This window comes from Dermacentor albipictus, chromosome 10 (genome assembly GCF_038994185.2).
Source record: "Dermacentor albipictus isolate Rhodes 1998 colony chromosome 10, USDA_Dalb.pri_finalv2, whole genome shotgun sequence".
Taxonomy (NCBI): Eukaryota; Metazoa; Arthropoda; class Arachnida; order Ixodida; family Ixodidae; genus Dermacentor; species Dermacentor albipictus.
The window spans coordinates 100,760,731-100,787,492 of NC_091830.1; the positions used below are offsets into that span (position 1 = coordinate 100,760,731).

The following is a 26,762-nucleotide window of genomic DNA, read 5'->3' on the forward strand; positions in this document are numbered from 1 at the left end:
ACGTCCTTTGAACCGTTTGCTCCGACGCTTCACAGTGGTCAATGAAATGCAGTGTTCAACGTACACGGCAGTCATATGGTGATTAATTTCTGTTTTGGAAACACCTTCAGCTGTCAAAAACTTCGCGACACCGAGCTGTTCAACTTTTGAAGTGTCCATTATGTGATGCAACCATATTCAACCCAGTGTATGAGAGCATTAAAGAACATTTATCTTCACACCTGCATGTCACTTTTGTATATGAGACATGCCGTTCTCCTGCGCGCATGCCTCGCAGGTAATGAACCGAACCATTATTGCGCGGTTAGGGTAGGCTCACTTTCATTTGACTCGCCCTCGTACATTAGAAATGCAAAGATACAATGGGATATGGAAATGCGAAAATACGGCTTGATAAAGGACAGAAAAGTGTCACTGGAAACAAAGTTCACTGCATGTATACACAAAACCTCGCAACAAGATATTTAAGTATACGTATAAGTCTCCAATGAGTCTATGTATGTAAGAAGAAGTAACTGTATATAATGCGTCAAACAAGGCAAATAAACATGTTGCACAATCGTAGATTCACAGAATCCTAGATTCCGTCCCCATTCCATGCACTCCCCCCTATGTATTGCGCGCGACGGAAGGCGGCGCGCTTGCTCCCCGCTTTTCTCCTTTGCGCACACAAGACAGAGCCACCATCGTCGGCTCACCCATTCCACCTCCCCTCCTACGCTTTCACTCGCACATACAGCATGCAGCGCGTGGTCACGATGTTATCACCCTTGGACTTTATACGAAACATGAGGGCGATGGCAGGAATGCGCCTGGAGTGCCCATATAATTGCTTTCGCAATAATATAATAAACGTATCTGGCAACAGCAAAGAAGTATCATAATCGAACTTTCACCATGCGACAATTCGCTGCGCCGCAACAATGTATTTTTTTTCTGTGAGGCGGAGCCACCGAAATGGAAAAAAAAAACGCATAGGAAAATATGTTGGCCAGAATCTAATGCCTACTTCGGGCATCTAATGGGCCTACGGAAGGAATACCGAAGAAAACATGAGGCGCTTGGTCCACTGAGAACCATACGCATACTGCTCAGTATCCAACATCGGCGAAACAAGACTTTCCGGAAAGGTTCCGCTCAAGGAATGCGGTGCAATCCGAGTCCCCACAGTGATGGCGGCGAGCGACCATTGTTTTTTTTCTCGTCTGCTAGCCAGAAAGTGTCCAAAACCCTGTCCGGTGAAAATCCACTCGGCCAGAGCAAACCGAACGCGCACCGAAGTGCACCGCACGGTGGTAGGGGCCATACGAGAAAAACGTATGCGCTCTGGCTGGCTCTGGCAGCCCGCGGGTAGGGTAGCGAGAACACAAAAAAAAATTTAAGAGGCTCAATGTGTCCTCGCGAATAAAAGTCAAAGTAGAAAAAATAAATAAGAACGTAGTTACTTTGGCTGGCTTTAGTGTCTTGACATGGATGTTCTGGCGTAGGTTAAAAAAAATGTTAATATTTTTTTATGTGACATGACGGCACAAATGAACCACCCCAACGCTTCGTCTCATTGGACCTCGCTGCTTGCTTTGTCAACTCGTCTGCTAGTGTGCTGATTTGGCTTGTCTCGTTGTATGTTCCGACGTAAGACTTTAGAAAAGTCAATAGATCTTTGGCGTCAAATGTTTATAACAACATTAAACCCACAAAGTTCCGCAATTGAAAATCTAAAGCACAACTTTGGAAATGTCAATGCACCTTTCACATCAAGAGCTTATGAGATTTATACCCATAAAGTTTCGCAATTGGTATCCATGCGCTCCGTAGATTCCGTGGCCTCAGTGAGATGCCGTGGCGAGCCCACTCACCATCATAGCGCCCTTGAAACTTTGTGCTCGGATGGGACTGCTTGGCGTTATGCGACTCCCGGTGTATGGGCGTTGCCACGAAATCCAGCCAGAGCTTGCAATCTTCGCGGTTAAATGTCTTTTCGAGCGTCAAAAAGACATTCTAAACAAAATCCAGAGTGATTTCTGGCGCCGGGGGTCGCTTTGGTCGGCGGTGCATGGACAGCACGAAAAAATTTCGGGGGGGGCTGAAGCCCCATAAGCCCCCCCCCCCTGGCTACGCCCCTGGTGTGGAGGTCTAATAGGTATTCTTGCGTGCAGAACGTTAGTTCACTTCCTCTTTCTATTATACGGATTCTTCTCGATATTTCATTTAGTTTTTGTGTGATTAGTTTTTTTCTTTCTTTCCCTGCTTCGATAAGAATTCCTTTCCATCGTTCTTTTAGGTCATCCCAGTCTTCGTTTTCTGGGTTGGTTTCCATAGATCGAGTCAACTTTTCCTTAATCTGTAATATCCTTTTCCTTAATCCTTGATCCCGTAATAGGTTTGTGTCCATTCTCGACCTGCTCGGTAAATTCTCGATTCCGCACTGTCCCTTTAGCCTAAAACTCAGCGGTTTGTGGTCGCTAAAAGTCTTCAAACCTTCTGGGCCATTCATAATTTGGATATCTACCACGTCGGATATCAGATCTGATGAAAGGTATACACTCTATCTAAACGTGATTCTGTTCTCCCACCACATCTTGTGCCTCCAAACTCGTTACCGTGTGTTACATCCATGCGTCTGACATGTTATGGTACAACAATACTTTGCGTAGCTCCTTGGCATGGTGGTTGGGTCTTCCCTGGCCTGGACCACGAATGTCGCGAACCGAGTCCAGGACGCAGTTAATATCTCCCACTACGGCGAACGATGATTTGATGGGTGTATAGTCCCATAGATTTTTAAAGAAATCATTAGTGAGGTTCCTTGCTACTGGCGCATATGTTTATTATCTTAATATTCTGATTACCTAGACGCATGTCTAGGCAAATAATTCGGCCTTTCGAGTCATACGTGCAGAAGGTTTGGTGTCGAAAACGGCCGGACACAAAAACTACACCTGTTCCACATGCCCTAGAGAGAGTAAGGGAAAAGAAGGCATCGAACCCCGTTTGTTTGGCGGAAAACAACCACGTCTTGTGGTGTACGCATGTTTGTTTCTTGCAGAGATAAGATATCTATACCCTTTCATCGGGCGAAATCAATTAATTGTCTCTGTTTTTCGGTATTCGGAAGACCTCTCACGTTAAAGGTCATGCAATGGAGGCTTTCCATTGAAAAAACAAAAACAAAATTACACTAACCAGGGCGAGATGGAGCAAAAGGCATTTTTGTTTTGTGGCCGTTTTGTTTTTTCCCGATTTATTTTGTTGTACATTACCGCGGTAGATCGTGCGCTGGGTGCCGCCCTCTTATCTAGTAACCGAGTTTCTGTGTAGGTCCGGCGCGCTTGCACCGCCAAGGCGTGTATATGCATATTCGTTTTTTTTTTGTGTGTGTGCGGGCTTAGAGCACCGCGTTATCTACGCACGCCCCGCCCTGTGAAGATAGGTCCATTTCGCTCTCTGAGGAATCAGCTCTCTCAATCGAGGGTGAATTTTTTCTGGGTTTTTTAAACGTCGTGGTTTTTGAATCCCCCTCGCTGCTAGACGCTTCCCCTTTATTTCTTCTTTGTTTGTTCGGACTTTCACTTTTCCTCTCTTGACTTTGTTCGTTACTTCCATTTTTCCGCCGGGATCTGGAGCGTTGTCTGTGTGCTTTTGTCAAGAGTGTATTGGTGGGCGTGGCTTTCTTGTGTCTGCTTTCGTCTTTCGTTGAACCTTGGTTGACTGGGCTTTTTTCTTTTGTTGACGGTGTTACTTGCGGGGAGGGAGGCGGGGGCATGTCTGTCTGCCTGTCTATCTCGGGCACTAGATACCGACCACTGCTCACGATTGGTTCCTCCTCGAAATTCTTTTTGGTTTGCACTTTTGTTTCCGTGATTTTTGTATCTTGCGGTTGTTTTGCTCGCGGTGTTTTGGGGGTTCCTCATTTCGCTAGGGGAGTCGGTTCTGCCGCGAACCCTTCTTTCTGTCCCACTTCTTGAGTTGCGTTCGCGTCTTGTTCTTTAGATGGGGCGCTATCGTTCCTCTCGTCAGCGGTACTAGTAGGTATTGGCTCATCTGTTGTTTTTCCTATGTCTGCTGCTTCGCCTGAACTGGGTGTCATGTTTGTGTCGGAATTCGAGCTTGATGTTTTCGACATTTCCTGGCTATTGTTGCCACTTTGCTCATCACTGCTCCAGTAGTCGCGTCTGGCGCTTGAAGGTTTTCCGTCACGTGGCTGCAGCACTTGCAATCCGGGAGGCTTTAGCAGCGTTGGGAACTCTTTATCTGATTGCGTAATACGCGGCGCGTCTGTGTCCGTGTTCGGGAGAGCCCATGCAGCCCCGGCGTATGATTTCGCGTACGCTTTGCGGCGAAAGCAACCTCTGGTGCCGTGATGGCCCCCGCACTTTCTACACTCTTCCTCGCATTCCTTATCCTCGTGGCCGAAACTACCACATCTTTTGCAGAATGGGGCTGTGCATGAGTTTGCCATGTGGGAACCATCCCCGCAGCGCGCGCACACACGGCGCATGCCACGGTATTCGCACATGACCCGAAACCCCTGTACGGTTAGAAAGTTTGGGATGGGCCTCGTCATTTCTATCCGAACCACACGTACACCGTTTAGTTTGTTCGTGCCGTTAATTGCTTTGGCAAAGGAAACACCCTTCACCTTGCCAAATTGTTGCAAAGCAAACGACAGCGCTTCCGACGACAGGTACACTGGGTAACGATACACATTGACGAAGGTTACGGGTGGGCCAACGGCATCGACCAGCACTTTGACATTGTTTACAAAGAAACCCTCTGCTACCATTATTCTGGTTGTCTGAGTAGCGTTGCGCGTGCATACAAGAAACTTGGCTCCACCCATATGTTGGAGTGCCAAGACACTGTCTTCGCCAGTTGTTCTTTCAACCGCGTCAATCAAATCATCAATAGAAATGTCTCCATCTGGAGCATTAAAGAAGAGACAGTTCTCCCGTAATGGGGTCTCACAACTGGACTCCTGGCTTGGGGGCGTTGCCATGCTGTTGCTGGCTTGACTCCTCCGAGCCTCGGGTCGGAACTAATTCCACTGGTACTGTACAGCTGGCGCTGAACGCCGCTGTACTCTGGTAGGCGGGGAGCTCAGCAGGAGGTGCTGGCTCCTCTGTAGAACTGGTGTTGGCCGGCGGCTCGACAGGGCGCGCTAGCGGGGACGCTGGCTCCCGTGATCATGGGCCGCTCGGCAGGCGCTGGAGAGGCCCACCGGGTTGCTCCGCGACTCGGCAGAAGGAGCTCGGTGCGGGCAGGCCGGCGGACAGGCGGGTTGATGCTGGTCGATGGGCGCTTGTGCTTTCCCTGGAGGTCCGCCGTGGTCCCGACGTGACCTCCGGGATGACGGTATCGACTCTTGGAGAAGTCTTCTCGGCCTGGGGCAGCGATCTTAGCCAAAAGGCCGAGAAGCGATCTCTTTCACTTCACTCGATTGTACTACCACCTTGTGGGTGCCCTGCCGACATTGGTAACCTCAGCAACAGCGTGGGCAATTTTATAAAACTCAGCCCGTCTAGAGACTCTATGCTCTCTATCTCACGAATGAACTCGCGACGCCTCAGTCTTTCACTGTTAACGAAACGCTGTCGCGTAGAAACGAGACCCGAGCGCAAGCTTGTTTGCAAGGCAAAACCAACGAAGGCAACCTCGTAGAAAACGGAACAGGCGAGCGGAAAACACGCGCAAGGGGAATGCTTACTTCCGTCTGAATGTGACCGCTCAAGGCGACTTTCTTTGAGGCCTTCGTTTCAAGCCCGTGCGCAAGTGTAATACACTAAGCGCATTTCCTTCATTTCCTTTTATTTACCGCAAGGCCCACTGAAAATTTTGATACGGCACAGGCCGGGACGGATTGCAACGTGTCGATTCGACCGGTAGAATTAGGTAGCGCGCCCCATGTACGAATAAAAGCGAATGAAAAAAATAATTATAGAAAAGGCTGCGCACTCCTTCCAACCGGAAACATAGAGGGGAGGAAGATCGCCATGTGGAGCACAGGTTGTAGGGGTTGAGGGACGGACTTCGAGATGAAAACAAAACTTGGGAGGGTTTATTTTACATTATTTACAAGGAGGTGAGCGTCCAGTAACAGTCGTACAGTCACTACGGGCCGGCAGCAACTCGGACGCTGCGGCCCGAGGCAAGAAGTTCGAGAGAGGTGAATCAGGGAATGCTCTGGTCTCTCTGGAATGCTTCTTTTAAACCCTTCGAGGACTGGAAGTCGCGTCATGTTTGGCCAATGGGAGAGTCCGCTCAGATGACGCCATTTTCAGCCAATGGTAGGCGCCCGTGCGATGGTGTCATACCCGGCGAAGAGAGTCGGCGCTTGGTCGTCCTCCTCTCTTGATCACTTGATCCCCCTGCGATCTTGCCTCGCTGACTGGCAATGCGCTTCTTCCAAGGAGGAGAAGGTGGGGGGCGCTCTTACTCCATTGTACGAAGGCCCACCTGCTCCCGGTGCTACGGCCCCGCAGCGGTAGCTAATGTCTTCTTCAAAGGCGAAGGGGGATGATTGGGCTCCATTGTCTGAGGCCCCCTTCTATTCCCGGCGGCGTACGAACTTGTTTGCAAGTGTCCTGCCTCACGAATGTGGCACCCCTGCTTCTGCATTCCTCAATTAGCTGTGCTGCGATTCGAAGTGGTTTGGGGAACTCGAAGTAGCCTCAGGAAACGGCGCCATATCTAACAGCTCGTCCTCGCCCCGGTTGTTCTGAATGGCCGGTGAACTCAATTCGCTGGCCATGAGGAACGCTGAAAGAAGCTGCAAGGTACTGGGGTCGAGCCTCGTTTGACAACCTTCGGGATCCTTGGCCCTGGAGAACAGTCGTCAAACAAACAAAACAACACAGCGCTGCACCACGTGCAAGCGCAGGCTCTTCACCCCTGACTCGCCAGGCTATTACTGAGTCAAAATGAACCCTGATCTTTTATTTCCCCAATTTTGACAAAACAGTTCCACTTCCAAACAGCTATCCATTTCACCTCAAATGCCGACAAGACCAGAGTACTATTGTTGTTGCGAAACAAAAGGGTCTTTGACGTTGCAAACAACAAATGAAAACAGCCGAACATACCTTAAGTGGCTTAACTACACGAACAGCATGTTTCCAATCTATCGCAGTGGCATACTTATCGCACGTATTGGTGCCACTGGACAATCTGGTCAACCTTACAAGTACGCAATCACAAGCGCACTAGCCTTGTGGTCACTATTCAGAACGCATACTTTTGTCGTAGGCAAACTTTTCGTTTACGCTTACTCACGTTTCTCCCTGAAAATCCTACAGGACACGTGACATAAATGAACAATTAAACTTGCGGGACTTACACACTGCGCAGAACCCTTAAAATAATGCGTCTTTTAATAACTCGTTCCACGCATACTTATCAGGGAAGTCAGAATACGGCTGCCCTCAACACACACGAGCAACCCAGTCATAAATCTGCTTCCTTCCGTCCACACAGGACACGCGCTAATGGAACTAAGAACGCTTCTCAGTGCAAATCATGCATTCACTGAAAATCTACGCGCTTAACCTCAGAAAATTCAACACTTAAAAAGAAAGAAGGTTAAATAACACAGGCGCTTTACCATAGGCCTTTCGACGATAACCTTGACCTTCAGGTTACTCACACACACAAAAAAAAAAGCCTATATACTCATTAATGAGCATCTCGCGAGACTACAGGTTTACATAGAACGCATCTTTCAAATCTCGAGCTTCTCGAACGAAAACACAAAGCTCATACGTTTACATATTGAAAGAAATCCTAGTCTCAAATCGCGAAAACTTTCCGATGCTCAAAATAAAAAACAACACACTTCATTTCTACGGAAGGGCTCTTGGCCTCCCTTTCCAAACGCTTACGTCTGACTCATACTTTGAGTCGAACCCGGGGTGGTCGCGGTTTCAAAGCTACTCTGGCTATGGAGGGACAACAAAAGGGCTGACTCACTATCAGCTCCCCCAAGACTTCACGGACTCCTGCCAATTTGCGTCCTCGCGCCCCGCTTTCAACACAGACTCGATTGACCGCGTCGCTACTCCCCACCTTGTCTCGTCCTGCCACCTTGCGTTTCTTCGAACTGCACGCTGAGCTGTGAAAAGAACTACAGAACGACGAGGAGATTAACTGCCCCGTGCCCTTTGTCCGCGTCCGTGCAGAACTTGCTTCGCGGTCCCCCTATGACCGGTGGCTCGAACGTTTTCGATGCGTCAACATCGTCCGTGACTACCGCACCTTCTTCCTCGCGCGCTGCCCTTTTGGGTTTCTCGCTATCTTTGGCGGCGCTACATTAGTTACCGACTTTCGGTGTTTACCGCGCTTCTTTTTACGGCGCTTTCTCTTTGCACTCGCTTTCATCTCGCCTCGTGCCTAGTGGTGGCCGGTACACATTTCGTCGGCCCGGATCGGTCTCTTACCCGAACAGTCTGTGTGATTCTCACTTAAATCAACACTCTCTCTGCCTCGACTGGCGGACAGCTCAACCGACTCTGGCACAATGCAGCAGGCTTTACTCGAGTTAGACAACTCGCACTCTTGCGAACTGCCCTCTACTACATTGCCCAGCTCACGCTGTGCATCGGCACACAGCCCGTCGGTATCGATCGCTGTCTCACGCGCACAGTCCGAATGATTAACAACTGAATCATCCCTATCTAGGCCATCTAGACTGGCGGAGAGCCGCACCGATCCCTGAACAATGCAGTTCTCTCGTGGACTACAGAGCTCGCCATCCCGAGAACTACTCTCAACTGCATCGTCCAGTTCGCACTTCACTTCTGCACGCAGATCTGACCGGACGTGGGTGCTCGCGTCTGTCGGGTCAGCAGTATCCTTTTCTTCGCTAGCAACCTCGCTAACATTACCAGCGACGCACACACGCGGTAACTGTGCCAATTTGTTCGCAGCTGGCCTAGCTGGCTCTACAGTAATCTGTTGGCACAGCACCTCGTCGCTCTCCTTGCGGCCTTTAACGGCCTCTGTTGCCACTAAGGCATCGTTAGCAGCTAGCCTTTTCTCTTCACTTATGAATCGGCAGCCCATCTCACAGGCACTACTCTTCTCGTCGGCTTTTGGCGAAAGTCCGCGAGACACTTCCTCATTCTTTCGCTCTGTACTACCTACAGAATTCTCAGACAGCCGTTGTCTCTGTGCCAATAACTGATCACAATACTGTATCTCTTTGATCAGTGCTGCCTTCTCTCTCTCATACTTTTGCTCACGCTCAAGCTTACATTGCTGATACTCACGTTCGCGTCTATTCTCACGTTCGTGACGCTCACACCTAAGAGTAAGTTCTTGAAGCTCATGCTTCCGTTCATTCTCGCGTTCTTCACGCTTACGCTCACTCCTAAGTTCATGACGCTCTCGCAAACGTTCACGACGCTCACGCTCCCGTGGCTCCTGTATCACCTCCCAAGCAAGCTCAATGCTTTTGCCATCATTGCCACTATCGTTAATCGCCTTTACGATAGCTGGCGTTTTCATCTTTTCGTCCGCCTCAACTCCGAAATCGTCGCACACCAACAACAAGTCTAACCTCGTCAACCTTCTAAGATTCATGGCAGCTGCCCCGACAGGTGCTTAAAACTGTTTTCCTTAATTAATTTGTGCAAACACACAATGCAACAAACTCCCGATTCCCAGAACTATCAAAATGAACACACAACATTTGAGTCTGGCGAATCAAAAGGAAAAAAACCACGCGCTCACTTACGGTTGCAGCACCCTGCCATCCGGTTCATTCGTCCGCTGTTCCCGGTTCCTCCGGACTCGCTGGGTCGAAGGCTCGCTCCTTCTTCGCTACTCCCAGTTTCTTCGGACCTCTTTCGACGAAGGCTCTCTCTTCTTCGCTCTTCCCGGTTCCTTAGGATCTCTCTCGACGAAGGTTTATCCGTAGCGCTGCCACCAGCTGTTGCATTCGGAGGCGATCTCACCGCTGCCAACCAGATATAGGGGTTGAGGGACGGACTTCGGGATGAAAACAAAACTTGGGAGGGTTTATTTTACATCATTTACAAGGAGGTGAGCGTCCAGTAACAGTCGTACAGACATTACGGGCCGGCTGCAACTCGGATGCTGCGGCCCGCGGCAAGAAGTTCGAGAGAGGTGAATCAGGGAATCAGGGAATGCTCTGGTCTCTCTGGAATCCTTGTTTTAAACCCTTCGAGGACTGGAAGTCGCGTCATGTTTGGCCAATGGGAGAGTCCGCTCAGATGACGCCATTTTCAGCCAATGGTAGGCGCCCGTGCGATGGTGTCATACCCGGCGAAGAGAGTCGGCGCTTGGTCGTCCTCCTCTCTTGATCACTTGATCCCCCTGCGATCTTGCCTCACAGACTGGCAATGCGCTTCTTCCAAGAAGGCGAAGGGGGGGGGGGGCGCTCATGCTCCATTGTACGAAGGCCCACCTGCTCCCGGTGCCTACGGCCCCGCAGCGGTAGCTGTCTTCTTCAAAGGCGAAGGGGGATGATTGGGCTCCATTGTCCGAGGCCCCCTTCTATTCCCGGCGGCGTACGAACTTGTTTGCAAGTGTCCTGCCTCAGGAATGTGGCACCCCTGCTTCTGTATTCCTCAATTAGCTGTGCTGCGATTCGAAGTGGTTTGGGGAACTCGAAGTAGCCTCAGGAAACGGCGTCATATCTAACAAGGTGTAAAAAAAAAGCGCTACCCCATCATCTTTACCACTGCCGTGTGTATGTGTGTGTGTGTGTGTATACACACACGTGCATATACACGCGCGCGCACACACACACACACATAACTATATACGCACACATGCTAGCATAGCTTAAGCACAGCTGGAAAGCTCAGCCTTGTGCAAGAAAAAAGGACCACGCCCTTTCACAAGCCTCTTTAAAACATTTAAATGAGAAACATGAGTACAGTAAGGTCGTTCGAAACTGGCGCGAAAACGCATTTGCACCATCTGTGTACGGAACTAGGAAAAGCTACGGACTTCGCCATACAGAAAGAAAGGTAGATGGCGCGAGCTAACGCTCCGTTGCCTACTAAGAACGAGAACCAGTGAATAATGGCAGAAACGTCTTGGGAAGAGAAAAAAAAAACACGCAAAGGTTGTTGGCTTGCGCAAGCATTCTATTTTACAGCGAGTAAAGAGCATAGCAACTTCTACAAGAGCAGCAACAATGAGAAGAACGTGAGAGAGGGACAGAAACAGGCGTGTTTCCTTGGAATGCAGAGCATGCAGCACACACTATGAAGTGCCAAAAGGACGGGGAAAGCAGATGGCGCGATTGTGTATGTCCTCAAAGCTTGAAAACAATTTCTACACTACAAGGTGTGCCGAAGCCCACCTACTCTCATCAGGTTGCTCCCGCCTCCAATTGCATTTAAATTAAAATTACAGTCGCCTCAAAGGCAGAGAGAGAGAAAATGTGTGCACTTGCTTCGCGCAGCTGCACCCGTTCAAATTTTACAGCAACAAGAGCACTCCCGCAGGCACAAAGTCCGCTGCCGCGTCCGCCTGGGCGGAATGCACTCGCTTCCGTAAATTGCCGTGCTGGCCTCGGCAACCAACAGGTGTCTTGCGGCAGACTGCTGCATTGTAGCACACCTGAAACCGCGCAGACGTCAGCGATCGCCGCGACATCGCTGCGAGCGCTCGAAGCGACTAAAGTCCGAAACTACGTCCGCCGGGGCGGCGGGAGCTCGATACCCTTCACGAAACTTCTGCGTATACACCGCCGCACGGCCACGACGGAGTCACTGGTATCCTGCACGCAGCTGCATAGCGTCGCGCCGGGAATCGTTGAAGCACCATGCAGACGTCGGCGTCGGCCCCGACATGGCTGCGAGCGCTCGAAGAGACAAAGTCCAAAGCCACGTGAGCCAGGCGGTGTGAGCGCGACGCCTTTGGCGCAACTTTTGCATACAAGCCGCCGCATGGCCACGACGGAGTCGGTGTCACCCAGCAGAGGGCTGCACTATAGCACGCCGGGAACCGGTAAAGAACCGCGCAGACTTCGTCTTTGTCCGCGACGTTGGCGCGAGTGTGCGAAGAGACGAAGTCCGAAACGACGTCAGCCGACGTCTGCACTCGTGCTCGGAAATGGCGAAAGGGCCGTGCTAGCGCGCCTCGAATCAATCGGCCGGGGGCCCCGTAGGGGGACCGAAAGGCGATTCTTCAGGACACCGAGCTGTCTATTGACGAGAGATTGCCGTTCGCGCATTCGGTCGACGCGCTGCGCTTTCACGACTTCGGCATTGTGCTGCGGACGTCAGCTTTCAATCTTGCTCGCGGCGCTGCGAGGCGGTGCGATTTTCGCCAAACGCTCATCGAAAGTGGCACGAGTACGGCCCCATGTAGATTTGGGAACTTATCGCTGCTATTATATGGGCGTGCCAGAGAGCAGTCGCCCCCAAAAGCGACCTGGGTGTTTGATATGCGGTGGGCTTCGTGCCCGTCAAGCGTGTCCCCGGTATCGCTCCCGTGGATCCCACAGCTAACGTCTGCAGCCTCATCCGCTGACAACCTGCCCGATTACGTTCGGTGACGTTTTCGCATCGACCCGTTCGCTTATGACCCGTGTTAAGCGCTTACCGTTGGCGCGCCGGCCGTGGCCGGGTGGGTTTGAGCGCGGCCTCTGGGGACGTGTCCGGCGTTCGCTGGCGGCCCCTGCGTGGGCACGCACGGAGCCCGCCGGGCGCGAATGGTCCGCGGGGCCATCGGGACTTGCGACGGGGCCCCTGCAGCGACTACCATCCAGCCGCAACGTCATGCGACCTTTCCGGCCGGGTGCTAGCGGCCCTGACACCGGCTCATACCCGCGCCCTCCCTACGGTTGGGGGCTCGATCCCCACTGATGGCACTGTCCTCGCACTGAACACATCGTTTTTATATGTATATACAAGTACACAAACTCAAGTCGGATTGTGGAGTCCGTTGTTGTCCTGTCGGCCGGAGACGGCGGGGCTCAGCGCCCCTGGCAACACGGCCTCACGTAACCGACTGGTTGTGCGACCTTTGGTCCGGTGTCTGAGAAAGCCGTGACGCTGTGCCGCTTTCGTCATTAGAGACTTTTAGCAGCGACAAGTTACCGTAGGGAAAGCGCGGAAATACCGTACCGGCTGAAGACTGCGCATGCGCGCGCTGTACCGTACGTAAACATTTTCCGCGAGGTATACGAGACGGTATAGTGAACTAGAATGTATTCTAGTGGCGCGAACGGCGACGCCCAGGCACGCCGTTTCGCACTGAAGCAGCGAGGTGGCGCCGCTGCAACCTTTTCTAGCAAAGGTTTCAATGCATTCCGGCTATTATCTGGCATATACCGATGTTTCTGTGCGCTTATTTAGTACGAAACGGCGATTCCTTCCTTATGGAGATTTATTTGGAGCTGCACCTACGTTAGAACGCGTTAAATTCGAAATTGAGCTTGCCTTCACGGCTGCACTAGCTGCGGAAGTGCTCACCCCTTGTAATTTACTGGCGTTAGCTGCGGCTGATATCGGACCAGTGATCGCACACTACAAACCATCCTGGCCACGGCAGGTGCTACAGCGAGTGCATTCTGTCCAGCCGTGCAGGACCCGCTTTCTTAGAGGGCAAACTCAAGTATCAGCGAGAAACTGACAGGCGCGCGGGTTTTCGCTTTTCTCGTTAGCCGCGCGCGTCGGTTCAAGTACCATTTTTTTTCTCCTTTTTTGGAAATAAAGCCTATTATTGTAGTACGAAATTCGGCATTTTCAGACCAGCAACCGCGAATTATTCATTAAGCAGGATACCTGCATATTGTTAGGCAGCTTGGCAATTGCAAAGCTGCTCTTGAGAGCAGCTTTGAGATGTTACGTTTTTTTTTTGACAGGTAGTGATCACAAACAAAACGTACGTTTTCGGACCTAGCCACCCGGGGATATTTAGTGGTGTCATATCAGTGCTCTCTTTTCAAGGAACATCTGTTATGGACCATTTCTACAAGCTACGCACCAACGTTATTTTCATTGGTGATGATCATGCACAACATGCAAAAATTACGAGGAGGGCAATAAAGTTGTGTTTAAGCACACGGCAAGGTTTCACGCCGGCAAATTTTATTAGCATCGCACAAAAGGCAAGAACAACAAGGCAAGACCCAACGTTATCAGTTAACAATGCTTCAATTTCTTTTTCTAGAGTGAAACTAAAGATCGCATGATCTAAGAGCATCTACTCAACTTCAAGTGCTTTGAAGCCTGACGCCTCTTGTCATTGCTTTAATACTCTTTGTGAAAAAGTGCATGCGAGTGGTTACGTAGAAAGCAGTCATTTCTGCTGCAACATTTTGACAGTGGTCCGCGCACCCAAGGCTGTAATTTCGCTTAGCTGTTAATGTACTCAGCACATCCAAAATGCTGTCTGAATGCAGCTCGTTTAAGCTGAAACATGCTGTAAAGGCGTTCTCAAGGTCAGCCACAAACTGATGCAGCACACTTGGAGCAACTTTCGAAGGCCCTTGCATTCAGCGCAAGGAGTTCCTGCAAATTCAAATATTTGACCATAAGAATCACATAGCGCAGTTGTACTTAAAAAAAGGCTAAGAAGCCGAGCTTACCTTCTTGATTCACTTTTCCTTGACATTTTGTGCTGAAAATGCCACGCCCACTCACAATGCTTGCCGCCCGTAGTTTTTCTCTCAAACGCTCCGTTATTTGACTGAAGTCTGTGACCAGCATGGCTCCCTTGCAGACACAAATTCCCTCTGTCTCTCGCAGCACATTGTCCGCTTCTGCCAGCGAACACACGACAGTGTCACTACATAATGCACCTCTAACGAATACTTGTGCGCGCACTTCATCTCCGGTGGCAGCAAACAAAACAACCTTGTCATGTACAACCTCAAGCCTAGGGCTTGTTTCTATGCTTGTTCTCGCAAAGCCAGGACTTGAGGCACCATCGTACATAAATCGGCACCAGTACTCAGGAGAAACTTCTAAACTACAAAGTGCACCAGTCGTGAACGCTTCAGTTCCCGATGAGTCCACAATGTCATTGTCGTCGTTCGCTGCGCTACTGACAGAATCCTGGCACTTCTTATTTGTTGACACGCTTGCTGGAGCTGGCCTTTTCCGCTGAGTCCTTGCTTTCACGGGCTACACGGAAAGCTAGGTCGGGCAACCAGGCAAGAGCGTAGGCACCGCGTCAGGTGCCAGCGATGGCTTACCGCGTGGAATCCGCACTTGGCTGCCGTTGATCACATGAACGTAGTCGCGCAAAATGAAATGCGGCTCAAAGTGGTGCTCACATACCGCAGCGGTTTCTGTGAGAGGCTTGTCCTGTCTTCGCAAACTGCGCTCCCACTTTTTTCGATGCTCCTCGTCCCTCGGAGCAGCAAACAAAGATGCTTTGGGAGCACCCGGATAGCCGCTTCGGCATCCCGGAGCAAAACAGTGAGAGTCCGTCTTTCTCTTTGCCATTGTGTACTTCACATGGTGCTTTCGAAGTGATATAAGACGTCTTCGTTGGTGCTACGCGAAACACACGTGAAATTTCAAGGCCACAAGCAGAAAAACGTGCGCAACGTACCGAACGCAAACCGCAAAGACTTCGACCGACGCGCGCGCGGTCCTAGAAAAGAGACCTGCAGCGCCACCAGCGGCCGTCAGTGGCGTCCGGCGTGTCAAGAGCGCCCATTTCCCTTCCGTTCGCGCCACTAGAAACTATTCTAGTTCACTATAGAGACGGTAAGTAGTGTCACGTGGGTCACGTGGGCACCGAGTTTCGCGAACCAAGACAGTCCAAGCCAAGACACAGCTCACACTGCGAAATGGCGTCCACCATGGAATGCGCACCATGTGTGCCTGTTTCTCGCGTGCGGTTTACGCGGGCAGACGACTTGATATTACTTCAAGTCGTCAACGAGTTTCAGCCAGTGTGTGACCCGATGAGGTGGCAAAAAGTCGCCAAAGTCGTGCAGGAAAAAACGGGCAAGCCTTGTACATCTCGCCGCGTTAGAGAGAGGTTCGACCTCCTCCTCATCCAATTTCGCCGCAAAGACAGTAAGAACCGTGGCAAGTGAGTATATTCTATGCACGTTACTTCAAAGTCACTGCTTTGCCCCGGACCTTCGATACTGAAAGTGTGTGTTTCGGCGTAGGCCGGGTGTGGAAGAAGTAGTTGACGAATTCGATCAACTGCTACAGTGCATCTCCGACTTGGCCAGTGAGTGGCGATACAAGCCGCGCGCAGTGGACCGCCAGAGCAGGCAGCGAAAAGCCTGTCAAAGCGCCGCTGAAAGCGACGCACCGACTGCAGCGCACACGCAGCCTGCTGTAGCCCAGTCGGTGCGCACTTCAGTTGCAGCAGAACTCAAAGCCAAGGCTGTGCGAGCCTACTCTGCTACTCCGGAATCCGCCGGCGGCGACCGGTCCTGCTTCGGTAAGGATCTAAGCACACATTTGGTGTTGCGTTTTTTCCGATTTGCCCGAGTTGTCATATATGCTATGCTAAACTTTAAGCCTCGAAATGCTAATGTAAGAGCTGGAAACTTAAACGTGAAGTCCATAGTTCCGGTATTGACAGGGAGCAGGAAAATGTCAGTTGTAGATAGTTCAACCGAAGTGGTGACGTTTTACCTGTAATAAAATTTTCCTGTTTTTAGTAAAAATGTACTCGCTATGGCCAGAAATAAAGTTCAAAAAGTTGCTACACATTTATTCATTGTGATACTTTGCACATTTCAGGGCTAAGAACAGCTCGCAGCAGAGCACTTAACAGTGATGCGACTTCAGTCATGCTGTCACCTAAGTGGAACTGTAGTCGTAATGAGTGCAAATACACCGGATGATCATAAACCTAGATAGTTGTTGTAAGCAGAATAGGACTGTAGGTATAGCGTGAGGTGGAGAAGATAGACAGAAGAAACACACAGCACTTTTATTTCACCTGCCTTTAATACCAGTATTTCAGCTGTTGTATCAACCAATCCCCTGAAAAGCACGCAATCTGCTTGTGCCAGCCTAAGTGGAAGCTTAGCAGTAGTTTATGAATGAGCATCTGCATTTGGATATGTTTGAACGTTCATACTATTGTGAGAATGTGTGACTGTTTCACGCTTCAGAAGTCTTGTAAACGTCCAATGAAACTAATGCTTCTGTCATGCTTCTGTGCCACATAATGTTGAACAGCAATGTATCTCTCTTATGCAGATGGTGACACACATGTAGTGTCGCCTGCAGCAGCAATGCTGCATGGGATGTACGCTGACGAAAATGATGATCCGGGCATCCACGCAGTCTTGGAGGATTTCACACCATCAAGACCACACAGCTGTTTGAGTGCTGTTACTGACACAGCTGAGCCACAAATGAATGAAAGAGGTCAGAGCACCATTTGTGGTTATGGTACCTGTGACAGCAACAGCCCTCAAGCATCTTGTATGGGTCTATGTGGTATGAAGGAACCCATTAATGCAGGTATGGTTTAACATATCATATTAGGTGCTATAATTTGCTATGCCACCATGCTACAAAAAATTTGTGCAGTGACTAACTGTGAGGTGTCAAACACTAGGCACATGTCTAGCAAAATATTTTGCACTTGTGTCAACCATTGAAACCCATCATCTTCCTTGCATTCACATTTTGGAGTGTCCTTCCACCCAAAAGAAGCAAATTCAAGTTAAGGTGCAATCACACAGGCAACTTGAAGGGGTTGTGCGACCATTTGCAACTGGCGACAAATCTTTCTTGCATTCACATTTGGAGTGTCCTTCTATACAAAAAAAGCAAATTCAAGTTAAGGTGCAATCACATATGACATTTAAAGGGGTTGTGCGACCATTTGCAACTGGCGACAAAAAAGTGACTGAATCTAACCGATGCTCACACCGGCAAGCCCGATTGAGCGTGACGTGTAACTCACAATCCGGGAGATTATTGTCCTCAACGAAAACTCTATAGGGATCTACGCAGTTTGCGCACACTTCGCTGGTTTTGTGTTCCAGCAACAGGTATGTAGTTTGATTCGAGCAAAGAGGAAGTTGTCATCACTGTGCTGATGTGCTCTGCCATGGTGTCAGCAGTATCATCGCGAAATCTGTAAAAGCAACGATAGTGCGTGCGCTTGTGCCTCCATTCTCGATAAGTGGCTGGCCATGCTAGCCACATCCTGGCAGAATTCCACGTGCATGACGAGGAGTGTTATTTAGAGTAAGTTCTTATGTCTGGTTAACCTTGTGTGGGAATAGGTGCGTACTTTTAGTGCTTTCTTTTGCTGCTGTTTAGCTCCCTGCGAATGCTACTGCGTACATTCAACACATTGCTATAACTGCTGCACCCCAGCATCACGAGGCAAGACACCAACTACATTACTGGGAAAACACAGGGAAGGCGAGAGATGGAAATTTAAGGCGATGAGATAAACGAGAACAAGGTGAAAGCAGGAGCCAATGTTTTCGTACAAGAATGTATGGAAACGTTGGCTCCTGCTTTCAACTTGTTCTCGTTTTGCTCATCAACTACAGTCCTGTAATCCGTAGCGTAAACTTTAAAATAACATTCCTGTAGTCTGCTGTGGTGGCGTCGACTTTCTACGTGCGGCCTACAAGGATGCCAGATGAAAACAGTCGCTAACATAACTTTCACCGCACTGCTGATTAGTTGAGCAGTAAAACATACATAAGGACAGGGTGGCTACCGTCGCTGTCAGCACTGCTATGTTTAGCAAGCACGCTTTGATTCTCACTGAGGTGTATGTTTTTTGCATCAAATATATTGAAGAATATTATCGTAGGAGCATTAATTATGATAGCTACAAGCGTAATTAGAACTTACATTCTTGTACTTGTACAAAAACGAAACGCTGCTGAATGTGCCTCTGGTGGCTGCTTTTAGAGACTCATTATTGACCTTGTGACACAACCACAATTTCCTTGAGGTCAAACCCCCTTAAAAACTCTAGTGCTCCCTTATACTAAAGGAGTTTGTGGGTGCCCCTGTGACATGGGTATAAGAGAAGCAAAATAATGAGTTTCTTTCAAACAGCTGGGCTCTGGAAAATTTTGTGATGCTAGACGGAAGGTGAGGGTGATAAAGTGTGTGACTAGGAATGGCAGCCAATGGGACGCGGAATGATTCTCACATGAAAATAGTTGCAGAGATGTCTTTGGCAGCAGAACAAATGAATGCTACCAATGCCGGTGCCACAGCCGGAGCCACAATCACATAAAAAATACAGTGCACCACGGTAGAGTCCACAGCGCCGACTCCCGATAAATTGTCTGAAGAAGACCGGCAAGTGGTTGTGATGCTTTGGTCCCTTATAACTACCCTTCGTGTCTTTTTCAGCAAATTGAATACTCTGTCAGCGCGAAGCGGGCGTAGCGGCCGGATTTCATGAAGTGGGAATTTGCCGGGTTGGCCGCCACACACACCATCGCCTTGCCTTGGTTCGGTTTGTCATGAAGAGCTCTGTCCCTTTCGATGGAGAGGAGCGCCCGGATGGTCTTGACCAGCTTGTGGCGGTTCCTCGCTGACACGGAGGCCTCTCCGCAGTTGATGCGGGCTCTATGCTCCAAGAGCTCCCAGGCGATGGAGAGGCGACGGGAGGCTTTCCGGGCCTCCGTCCACACAGACTGCACCTGTGTGGACGTTAGTAGGATGTCGCCCTCCCTCTCGCCTGAGAGGTAGGCCTCCATGTCCTCGGTGTTCGCGGGTCGTCTTAGCCGTCTTGACACGCTGCCCTCTAGGTCCCCTGCTGCACGCTCCCGGACTTTCACGTCGGTCGATGTCAGTAGCTTGAAGGCCCCATCCACCCGGCAGATGTCGCTGAGCTCCGCCGCAAATGGGATCCCTGCACTGCCAGCCTGAGAGCTTCCGTACAAGTATTCATTGGAAGCTCTGGCTGGCACCTACAGGAGCTCCTGGTCTAGGAATTGCCACTCTGCAAGGCCCACCCGCAAGGCCCACCCGCATGGCAAAGTTCAAGGCTGGGTACAAGTATGTTTTTATGGCATCCAGCCTTTGCCATGGGGCGAGCATGGAGGAGAGCAGCTTTCTGCCTAGGTGGACGGCCTCGTCGACCGTCGTCTCGTCCGGTAGCACCCTGAACCCCACTGGACGGCCCAGGAAGTTGTGCTCCTCGAAGTCGCCAAGCGCCGGAATCGCATCGCCACCCACGGTGAAAGAGGTGGGCCGTGTACCCACGAGGTGGCGACCAGACAGATGTAGAGACCGGCACTTGGCGGTGTTCAGTCGCAGCCCAAGCCGGGCCGACAGGGCAGTCACACGGTCCAAGCGGCTCTGCAGGGTGGTGGGATCCGCGGCCAGCAGCGTCAGAGCATCGGCGTAGGCAAGGATGTTGTGCTGCCTATCGCCTCCCTGTACTGCACAGATGACCGGGTCCAACACCAGATTGAAAAGCAGGCCGCTCAAAGACAGCCCTGTCTCAGCCCGGCTCCGATGGTGATTGGCTCCGTAATGCCAGCTGCTGCCACGATGCAGGTGGTGTTGGTGCGGTCATCATCATCATCATCATCCGCCTGGTTACGCCCACTGCAGGGCAAAGCCTCTCCCATATTTCTCCAACAACCCCGGTCATGTACTAATTGTGGCCATGCCGTCCCTGCAAACTTCTTAATCTCATCAGCCCACCTAACTTTCTGACGTTCCCTGCTACGCTTCCCTTCCCTTGGAATCCAGTCCGTAACCCTTAATGACCATCGGTTATCTTCCCTCCTCATTACATGTCCTGCCCATGCCCATTTCTTTTTCTTGATTTCAACTAAGATGTCATTAACTCGCGTTTGTTCCCTGACCCAATCTGCTCTTTTCTTATCCCTTAACGTTACACCTATCATTCTTCTTTCCATAGCTCGTTGCGTCGTCCTCAATTTGAGTAGAACCCTTTTCGTAAGCCTCCAGGTTTCTGCCCCGTAGGTGAGTACTGGTAAGACACAGCTATTATACACTTTTCTCTTGAGGGATAATGGCAACCTGCTGTTCATGATCTGAGAATGCCTGCCAAACGCACCCCAGCCCATTCTTATTCTTCTGATTATTTCTGTCTCATGATCCGGATCCGCAGTCACTACCTGCCCTAAGTAGGTGTATTCCCTTACGACTTCCAGTGCCTCGCTGCCTATTGTAAACTGCTGTTTCTTCCGAGACTGTTAAACATTACTTTAGTTTTCTGCAGATTAATTTTAGACCCACTCTTCTGCTTTGCCTCTCCAGGTCAGTGAGCATGCATTGCAGTTGGTCCCCTGAGTTACTAAGCAAGGCAATATCATCAGCGAATCGCAAGTTACTAAGGTATTCTCCATTAACTTTTATCCCCATTTCTTCCCAATCCAGGTCTCTGAATACCTCCTGTAAACACGCTGTGAACAGCATTGGAGAGATCGTATCTCCCTGCCTGACGCCTTTCTTTATTGGGATTTTGTTGCTTTCTTTATGGAGGACTATGGTGGCTGTGGAGCCGCTATAGATATTTTTCAGTATTTTTACATATGGCTCGTCTACACCCTGATTACGTAATGCCTCCATGACTGCTGAGGTTTCGACAGAATCAAATGCTTTCTCGTAATCAATGAAAGCTATATATAATGGTTGGTTATATTCCGCACATTTCTCTATCACCTGATTGATAGTGTCAATATGATCTATTGTTGAGTAGCCTTTACGGAATCCTGCCTGGTCCTTTGCTTGACAGAAGTCTAAGGTGTGTCTGATCCTATTTGCGATTACCTTAGTAAATAGTTTGTAGGCAACGGACAGTAAGCTGATTGGTCTATAATTTTTCAAGTCTTTGGCGTCCCCTTTCTTATGAATTAGGATTATGTTAGCATTTTTCCAAGATTCCGGCACGCTCGACGTTATGAGGCATTGCGTATACAGGGTGGCCAGTTTCTCTAGAACAATCTGCCCACCATCCTTCAACAAATCTGCTGTTACCTGATCCTCCCCAGCTGCCTTCCCCCTTTGCATATCTCCCAAGGCTTTCTTTACTTCTTCCGGCGTTACCTGTGGGATTTCGAATTCCTCTAGACTATTTTCTCTTCCATTATCGTCGTGGGTGGCACTGGTACTGTACAAATCTCTATAGAGCTCCTCAGCCACTTGTACTATCTCATCCATATTAGTAATGATATTGCCGGCTTTGTCTCTTAACGCATACATCTGATTCTTGCCAATTCCTAGTTTCTTCTTCACTGCTTTTAGGCTTCCTCCGTTCCTGAGAGCATGTTCAGTTCTATCCATATTGTACTTCCTGATGTCAGCAGTCTTACGCTTGTTGATTAACTTCGAAAGTTCTGCCAGTTCTATTCTAGCTGTAGGGTTAGAGGCTTTCATACATTGGCGTTTCTTGATCAGATCTTTCGTCTCCTCCGATAGTTTACTGGTACCCTGCCTAACGGAGTTACCACCGACTTCCATTGCACACTCCTTAATGATGTCCACAAGATTGTCGTTCATTGCTTCAACACTAAGGTCCTCTTCCTGAGTTAAAGCCGAATACCTGTTCTGTAGCTTGATCTGGAAGTGCTCTATTTTCCCCCTAACCGCTAACTCATTGATCGGCTTCTTATGTACCAGTTTCTTCCGGTCCCTTCTCAGGTCTAGGCTAATTCGAGTTCTTACCATCCTGTGGTCACTGCAGCGCACCTTGCCGAGCACGTCCACATCTTTTATGATGCCAGGGTTAGCGCAGAGTATGAAGTCTATTTCATTTCTAGTCTCGCCGTTCGGGCCCCTCCACGTCCACTTTCGGCTATCCCGTTTGCGGAAGAAGACATTCATTATCCTCATATTATTCTGTTCCGCAAACTCTACCAATAACTCCCCCCTGATATTCCTAGTGCCTATGCCATATTCCCCCACTGCCTTGTCTCCAGCCTGCTTTTTGCCTACCATGGCATTAAAGTCACCCATTAGTATAGTGTATTTAGTTTTCACTCTACCCATCGCCGATTCCACGTCTTCATAGAAGCTTTCGACTTCCTGGTCATGATGACTGGATGTAGGGGCGTAGGCCTGTACAATCTTCATTTTGTACCTCTTATTAAGTTTCACAACAAGACCTGCCACCCTCTCGTTAATGCTATAAAATTCCTGTATGTTACCAGCTATATTCTTATTAATCAGGAATCCGACGCCTAGTTCCCTTCTCTCTGCTAAGCCCCGGTAGCACAGGACGTGCCCGCTTTTTAGCACTGTATATGCTTCTTTTGGCCTCCTAACTTCGCTGAGCCCTATTATATCCCATTTACTGCCCTCTAATTCCTCCAATAGCACTGCTAGACTCGCCTCACTAGGTAACGTTCTAGCGTTAAACGTTGCCAGGTTCATATTCCAATGGCGGCCTGTCCGGAGCCAGTGATTCTTAGCACCCTCTGCAGCGTCGCAGGTCTGACCGCCGCCGTGGTCAGTTGCTTCGCAGCTGCTGGAAACTGAGGGCCGAGGTTTGGTTGTGTTGTTCATATAGGTTGGTGCGGTAGAGGTGTTCAACGATGGTAGCAAAGCCTCCCCCGCACCGGCGCCCCGGACAGCGTCGACGAGGGCCTCATGGGTGACCGAGCTGAAGGCGTTGGCAAAATCGAGGAACCCCATGCACAGCTCCCCACCTCCTGTCCTGGCATCATCCAGGCGTCCCTGCAGCACGACTGTGTATTCAAACAGCCCATCGTGCAGCAGGAAGCCCTTCTGACACCTGGAGAGTACCGCATGGTCACAGAACAACCTCTGCAGGCGGGTGGTGAGACACCCGGCGTACAGTTTGGCAATCGTGCGACCAAGGCCCATTGGTCTCCAGTTTGTGAGGTCCTCGTGGTCGCCCTTCTTGTGAATCACGATTGTCCTCGTCGACGTCCAGCTCAGAGGCGTGCGGCTGTATTGGAGGCATACGTTGTATACCGCCACCAGGAACCTGCCCTCAGGGTCCACCTGCCTCCTGTGGTGGTACGTGAGGCGGTCCTCCCCTGGAGCTGTACTCTCGCATTTACGGAGTTTGGCTGCGACTTCTGGTGAAAAGGGGCACAAGTCCAGTTCTTCCGTGGCCGGAAGCCTTGACCACAGGATGCTGGTATCCACGGTTGTTGGTGACCAGAGGTTCGAGTAGTGGTCTTGCATTGCATTGGGGTCAATCGGGCAGAGCTGCGACGGGCCTTCAGTGATCAACCGCACTGCCCGGCGCCGGTTCCTTTCGTACAGTGTTTGGATCTGCTGGGGGTTGTCGGGGTTCACCTCGCGCATCTCTAATTGGCGCGAGTACGCGACTCGCAGCCGTAGGTGTTTTGTTGCGGCTGCAATGGCACGGTCGAGGATGTTTTCAAACAGTGCCCACTCCCCAGCAGACTCAGGCAACCGGCTCAATGCCCGCAGCTCTGCCGTCTCGTCCTCTAAATCCCATGCACTTCCCTCTGGCCGCGTGGTACCAGCATGTTCTTCCTGGGTCCTGAAGTCCAGGGTGCTTCCGTCATGGTCCTGCACCTCTGCCCTGCCTGGGGAGAGCTCCTGCATGGCCGCCGGCTCGTGAGCCTCGGAGACTGGTACTCCCGGGCTGCCTCGGTTGGACGGCAGCGATGGTGTTGGAGAAGGAGTGGCCGAGGTCGCGGTCCGCCCTGATTGGTTTGGCGTCCGCGGAGAGGGTGCCTCGGCCATCTCGCCATCGCTGCTGTGTCCGGGTGTTCCCCGAGGTGCCACAGGAGACGGCTCCTGGTGGGCGGCCTGCTCGATGGCCACCGCCGGTGTTTCGGGAGGGTCCTCAGCGGGACCCTCGGTGCTGTCCTGCTCTGTTGGGGGGTGCTGTCGTTGTCCTGCTCCGACGCACCAGAGGCAGCACCCGCGGCGAGATCACGCCTGGCTGCTAGTGCCGCCTCCCTCCTGTGCCATTGTTCGTGGTTGCTCAAGCCCCTCCTTGTGGGGAAGGACATTGAGCAACTGCCACACTGGTGTGGCAGGGCAGCAGGGGGGGGGGCGGTTGAGTTGGTTGCAGCCAGGCAGGTGTGGGAGGCTGTTCTGAGCCCCAGTGTCTCGCCGCAGATACTGCACACGTTGATGGTGCGCTGGATTCTGGCACCGTGCTCGAGTTCGAGGTGCCGCTGGAGGGACTGCCGCCAGGCTGTCCATTTGGCCGCGGCGTAGGCAGCTCGGCAGCCCTCCTCGCAACACCGGACCGTGTGGGGCACGGGGAAGAACACCGTGAGGGTGCCATCTTCATGGGTCAGCTGGCGTTCCTGCCCAGGGGTGTTGGGGTCGCAGTCGTCCTCGCTGTTGTCATTGGCCGTGCGGCCGTAGCCCCCAGGATCCATTGGATGGGCTTACCTTCCAGACCCGGCGGCTCTCCTTAAAGGAGTCCAGGTCCGGAGGCTAGGGGGCCACCAGGAGTGGCAGTGAGAAGGCCAGGCCCATGGTGGACGATGGTGTGGGCAGGGGCCAGCCGGTTGTGCCCCAGCACAGTACCAGTCAAGGCGGCAGAACCAACATGCACCCCGCAGGCAGACAGCACCGGGTTCCAGGCAGTGGTCAGGCCGAGCAGGGCAGGAGTCTCCGAGGGGAAGCAGGCAGTGCCAGGCAGCAGCAGGACCAGGAAGCAGGGCCGGTGGGGGTCGTCCAGGAGCCACCAGGTGGCAGCAGGGTGGTGTGCCCCGGTGGCAGTGCAGCAGGGAGCCATGGGCCTAGAAAGATAGGGCTGGGTCAGGGGAAAGACACTGCTAAAACCGGGCAGGTATCCGGGCGCCTCCACAAAGATAAGTGTAGTAAAGGCAGGTCAAGCCAGCTGCATGTACTACCCAAAGGGAAGGTTTTGTTCCTCCAACAAATTTGATGTCGTCATAAACTTCCTATACACAGTTCACTCGTTTCTATACATCTTTATGGTGCTTCCATATTATTCACACATTGAGCTCTTTGTTCTCTATACATGCAGACTGCGCGTATCTTTATACAATTCAAGTGCTGGTCAACAGTCAGAAAAAACATTGAAAAAAAAGGAGACAGTAAACATCATTGCATCTTGTGGTACCTGAGCCTATTCCTATTAGCGGCTGCCGTTGGAGCGTCGGAGACAGCGCTCTGCGCTACATGTTGCCGCGACTTGTTCTGTTTGCATGTGGTTTGAGGGAGGGGGGAGGTGTTAGTATGGTATTAAGGGTAGTGAGAGTTGCCCGTTTTTGTAAATGAAGAATTTCGTGTGCCAACGCCTGAGGAAACTTTCCTCCCCGGTGGCTCCGATTTCCTCCGTGCAGGTAGTCCCAGAAAAGTAGGCTGATTCTCTAGAGGGTGGGATATGCCGCTCTCACTGGCGTTTTCCTTACTTCCGCGAGGCATCTGCGCTTCCATATGACATACGTGGTGCACGCCAGCACCAAGTTATCAAATCTGCCTTTGGATTGCTTATGGGGTGGCTGAGTCCGTACACCGAAAACTTTTGATGCTAGTTGCCATACTATCTTCGCGGCGGAACACTCAAAAAGGGCGTGGTCCATGGTTTCAATGTGTTTGCAGTTGGGACATTGGCCGTTTGGCGCAATGCCCATTCGGTACAGCCTCTGACGTGTTGGGAGGACTTGCCATTTCCTTTTAGTTTCAAAGTCTTGTATTTCCTTGGGAAGCGTCACGTTCTTCAGGTGGTTCTCCTTGAAGCGGTTCATTTTTTCCATGTCCTCCTTTGAAAGTTGTTTTATTGTCAGTGTCTCGTTAATTCGGGCGGGCGAGTCAGTATCGATTTTTATGTCCGGGGCCTCTTTTTCTACCATGGCTTTGGTGAAGATTGCGGCCTCATAGAATTCAGAGCGGGATTCGGCGAGTGGTCCT

At 50.9% G+C, this 26,762-nt stretch overlaps 1 protein-coding gene across 1 annotated transcript; it reads right to left on the minus strand.

Moving 5' to 3' along the window:
• Window positions 1–5,097: 5,097 nt before the first annotated feature.
• Window positions 5,098–25,258, minus strand: LOC139050361 (uncharacterized). The gene is made up of 5 exons (XM_070526602.1): window positions 24,994–25,258; window positions 23,483–24,763; window positions 19,917–20,332; window positions 19,382–19,813; window positions 5,098–5,394 (listed from the first exon to the last, which is right to left on the minus strand). Exons 1-5 carry the CDS (start codon window positions 25,256–25,258, stop codon window positions 5,098–5,100), a joined length of 2,691 nt encoding a protein of 896 aa, XP_070382703.1.
• Between the last annotated feature and the right edge of the window lie 1,504 nt (window positions 25,259–26,762).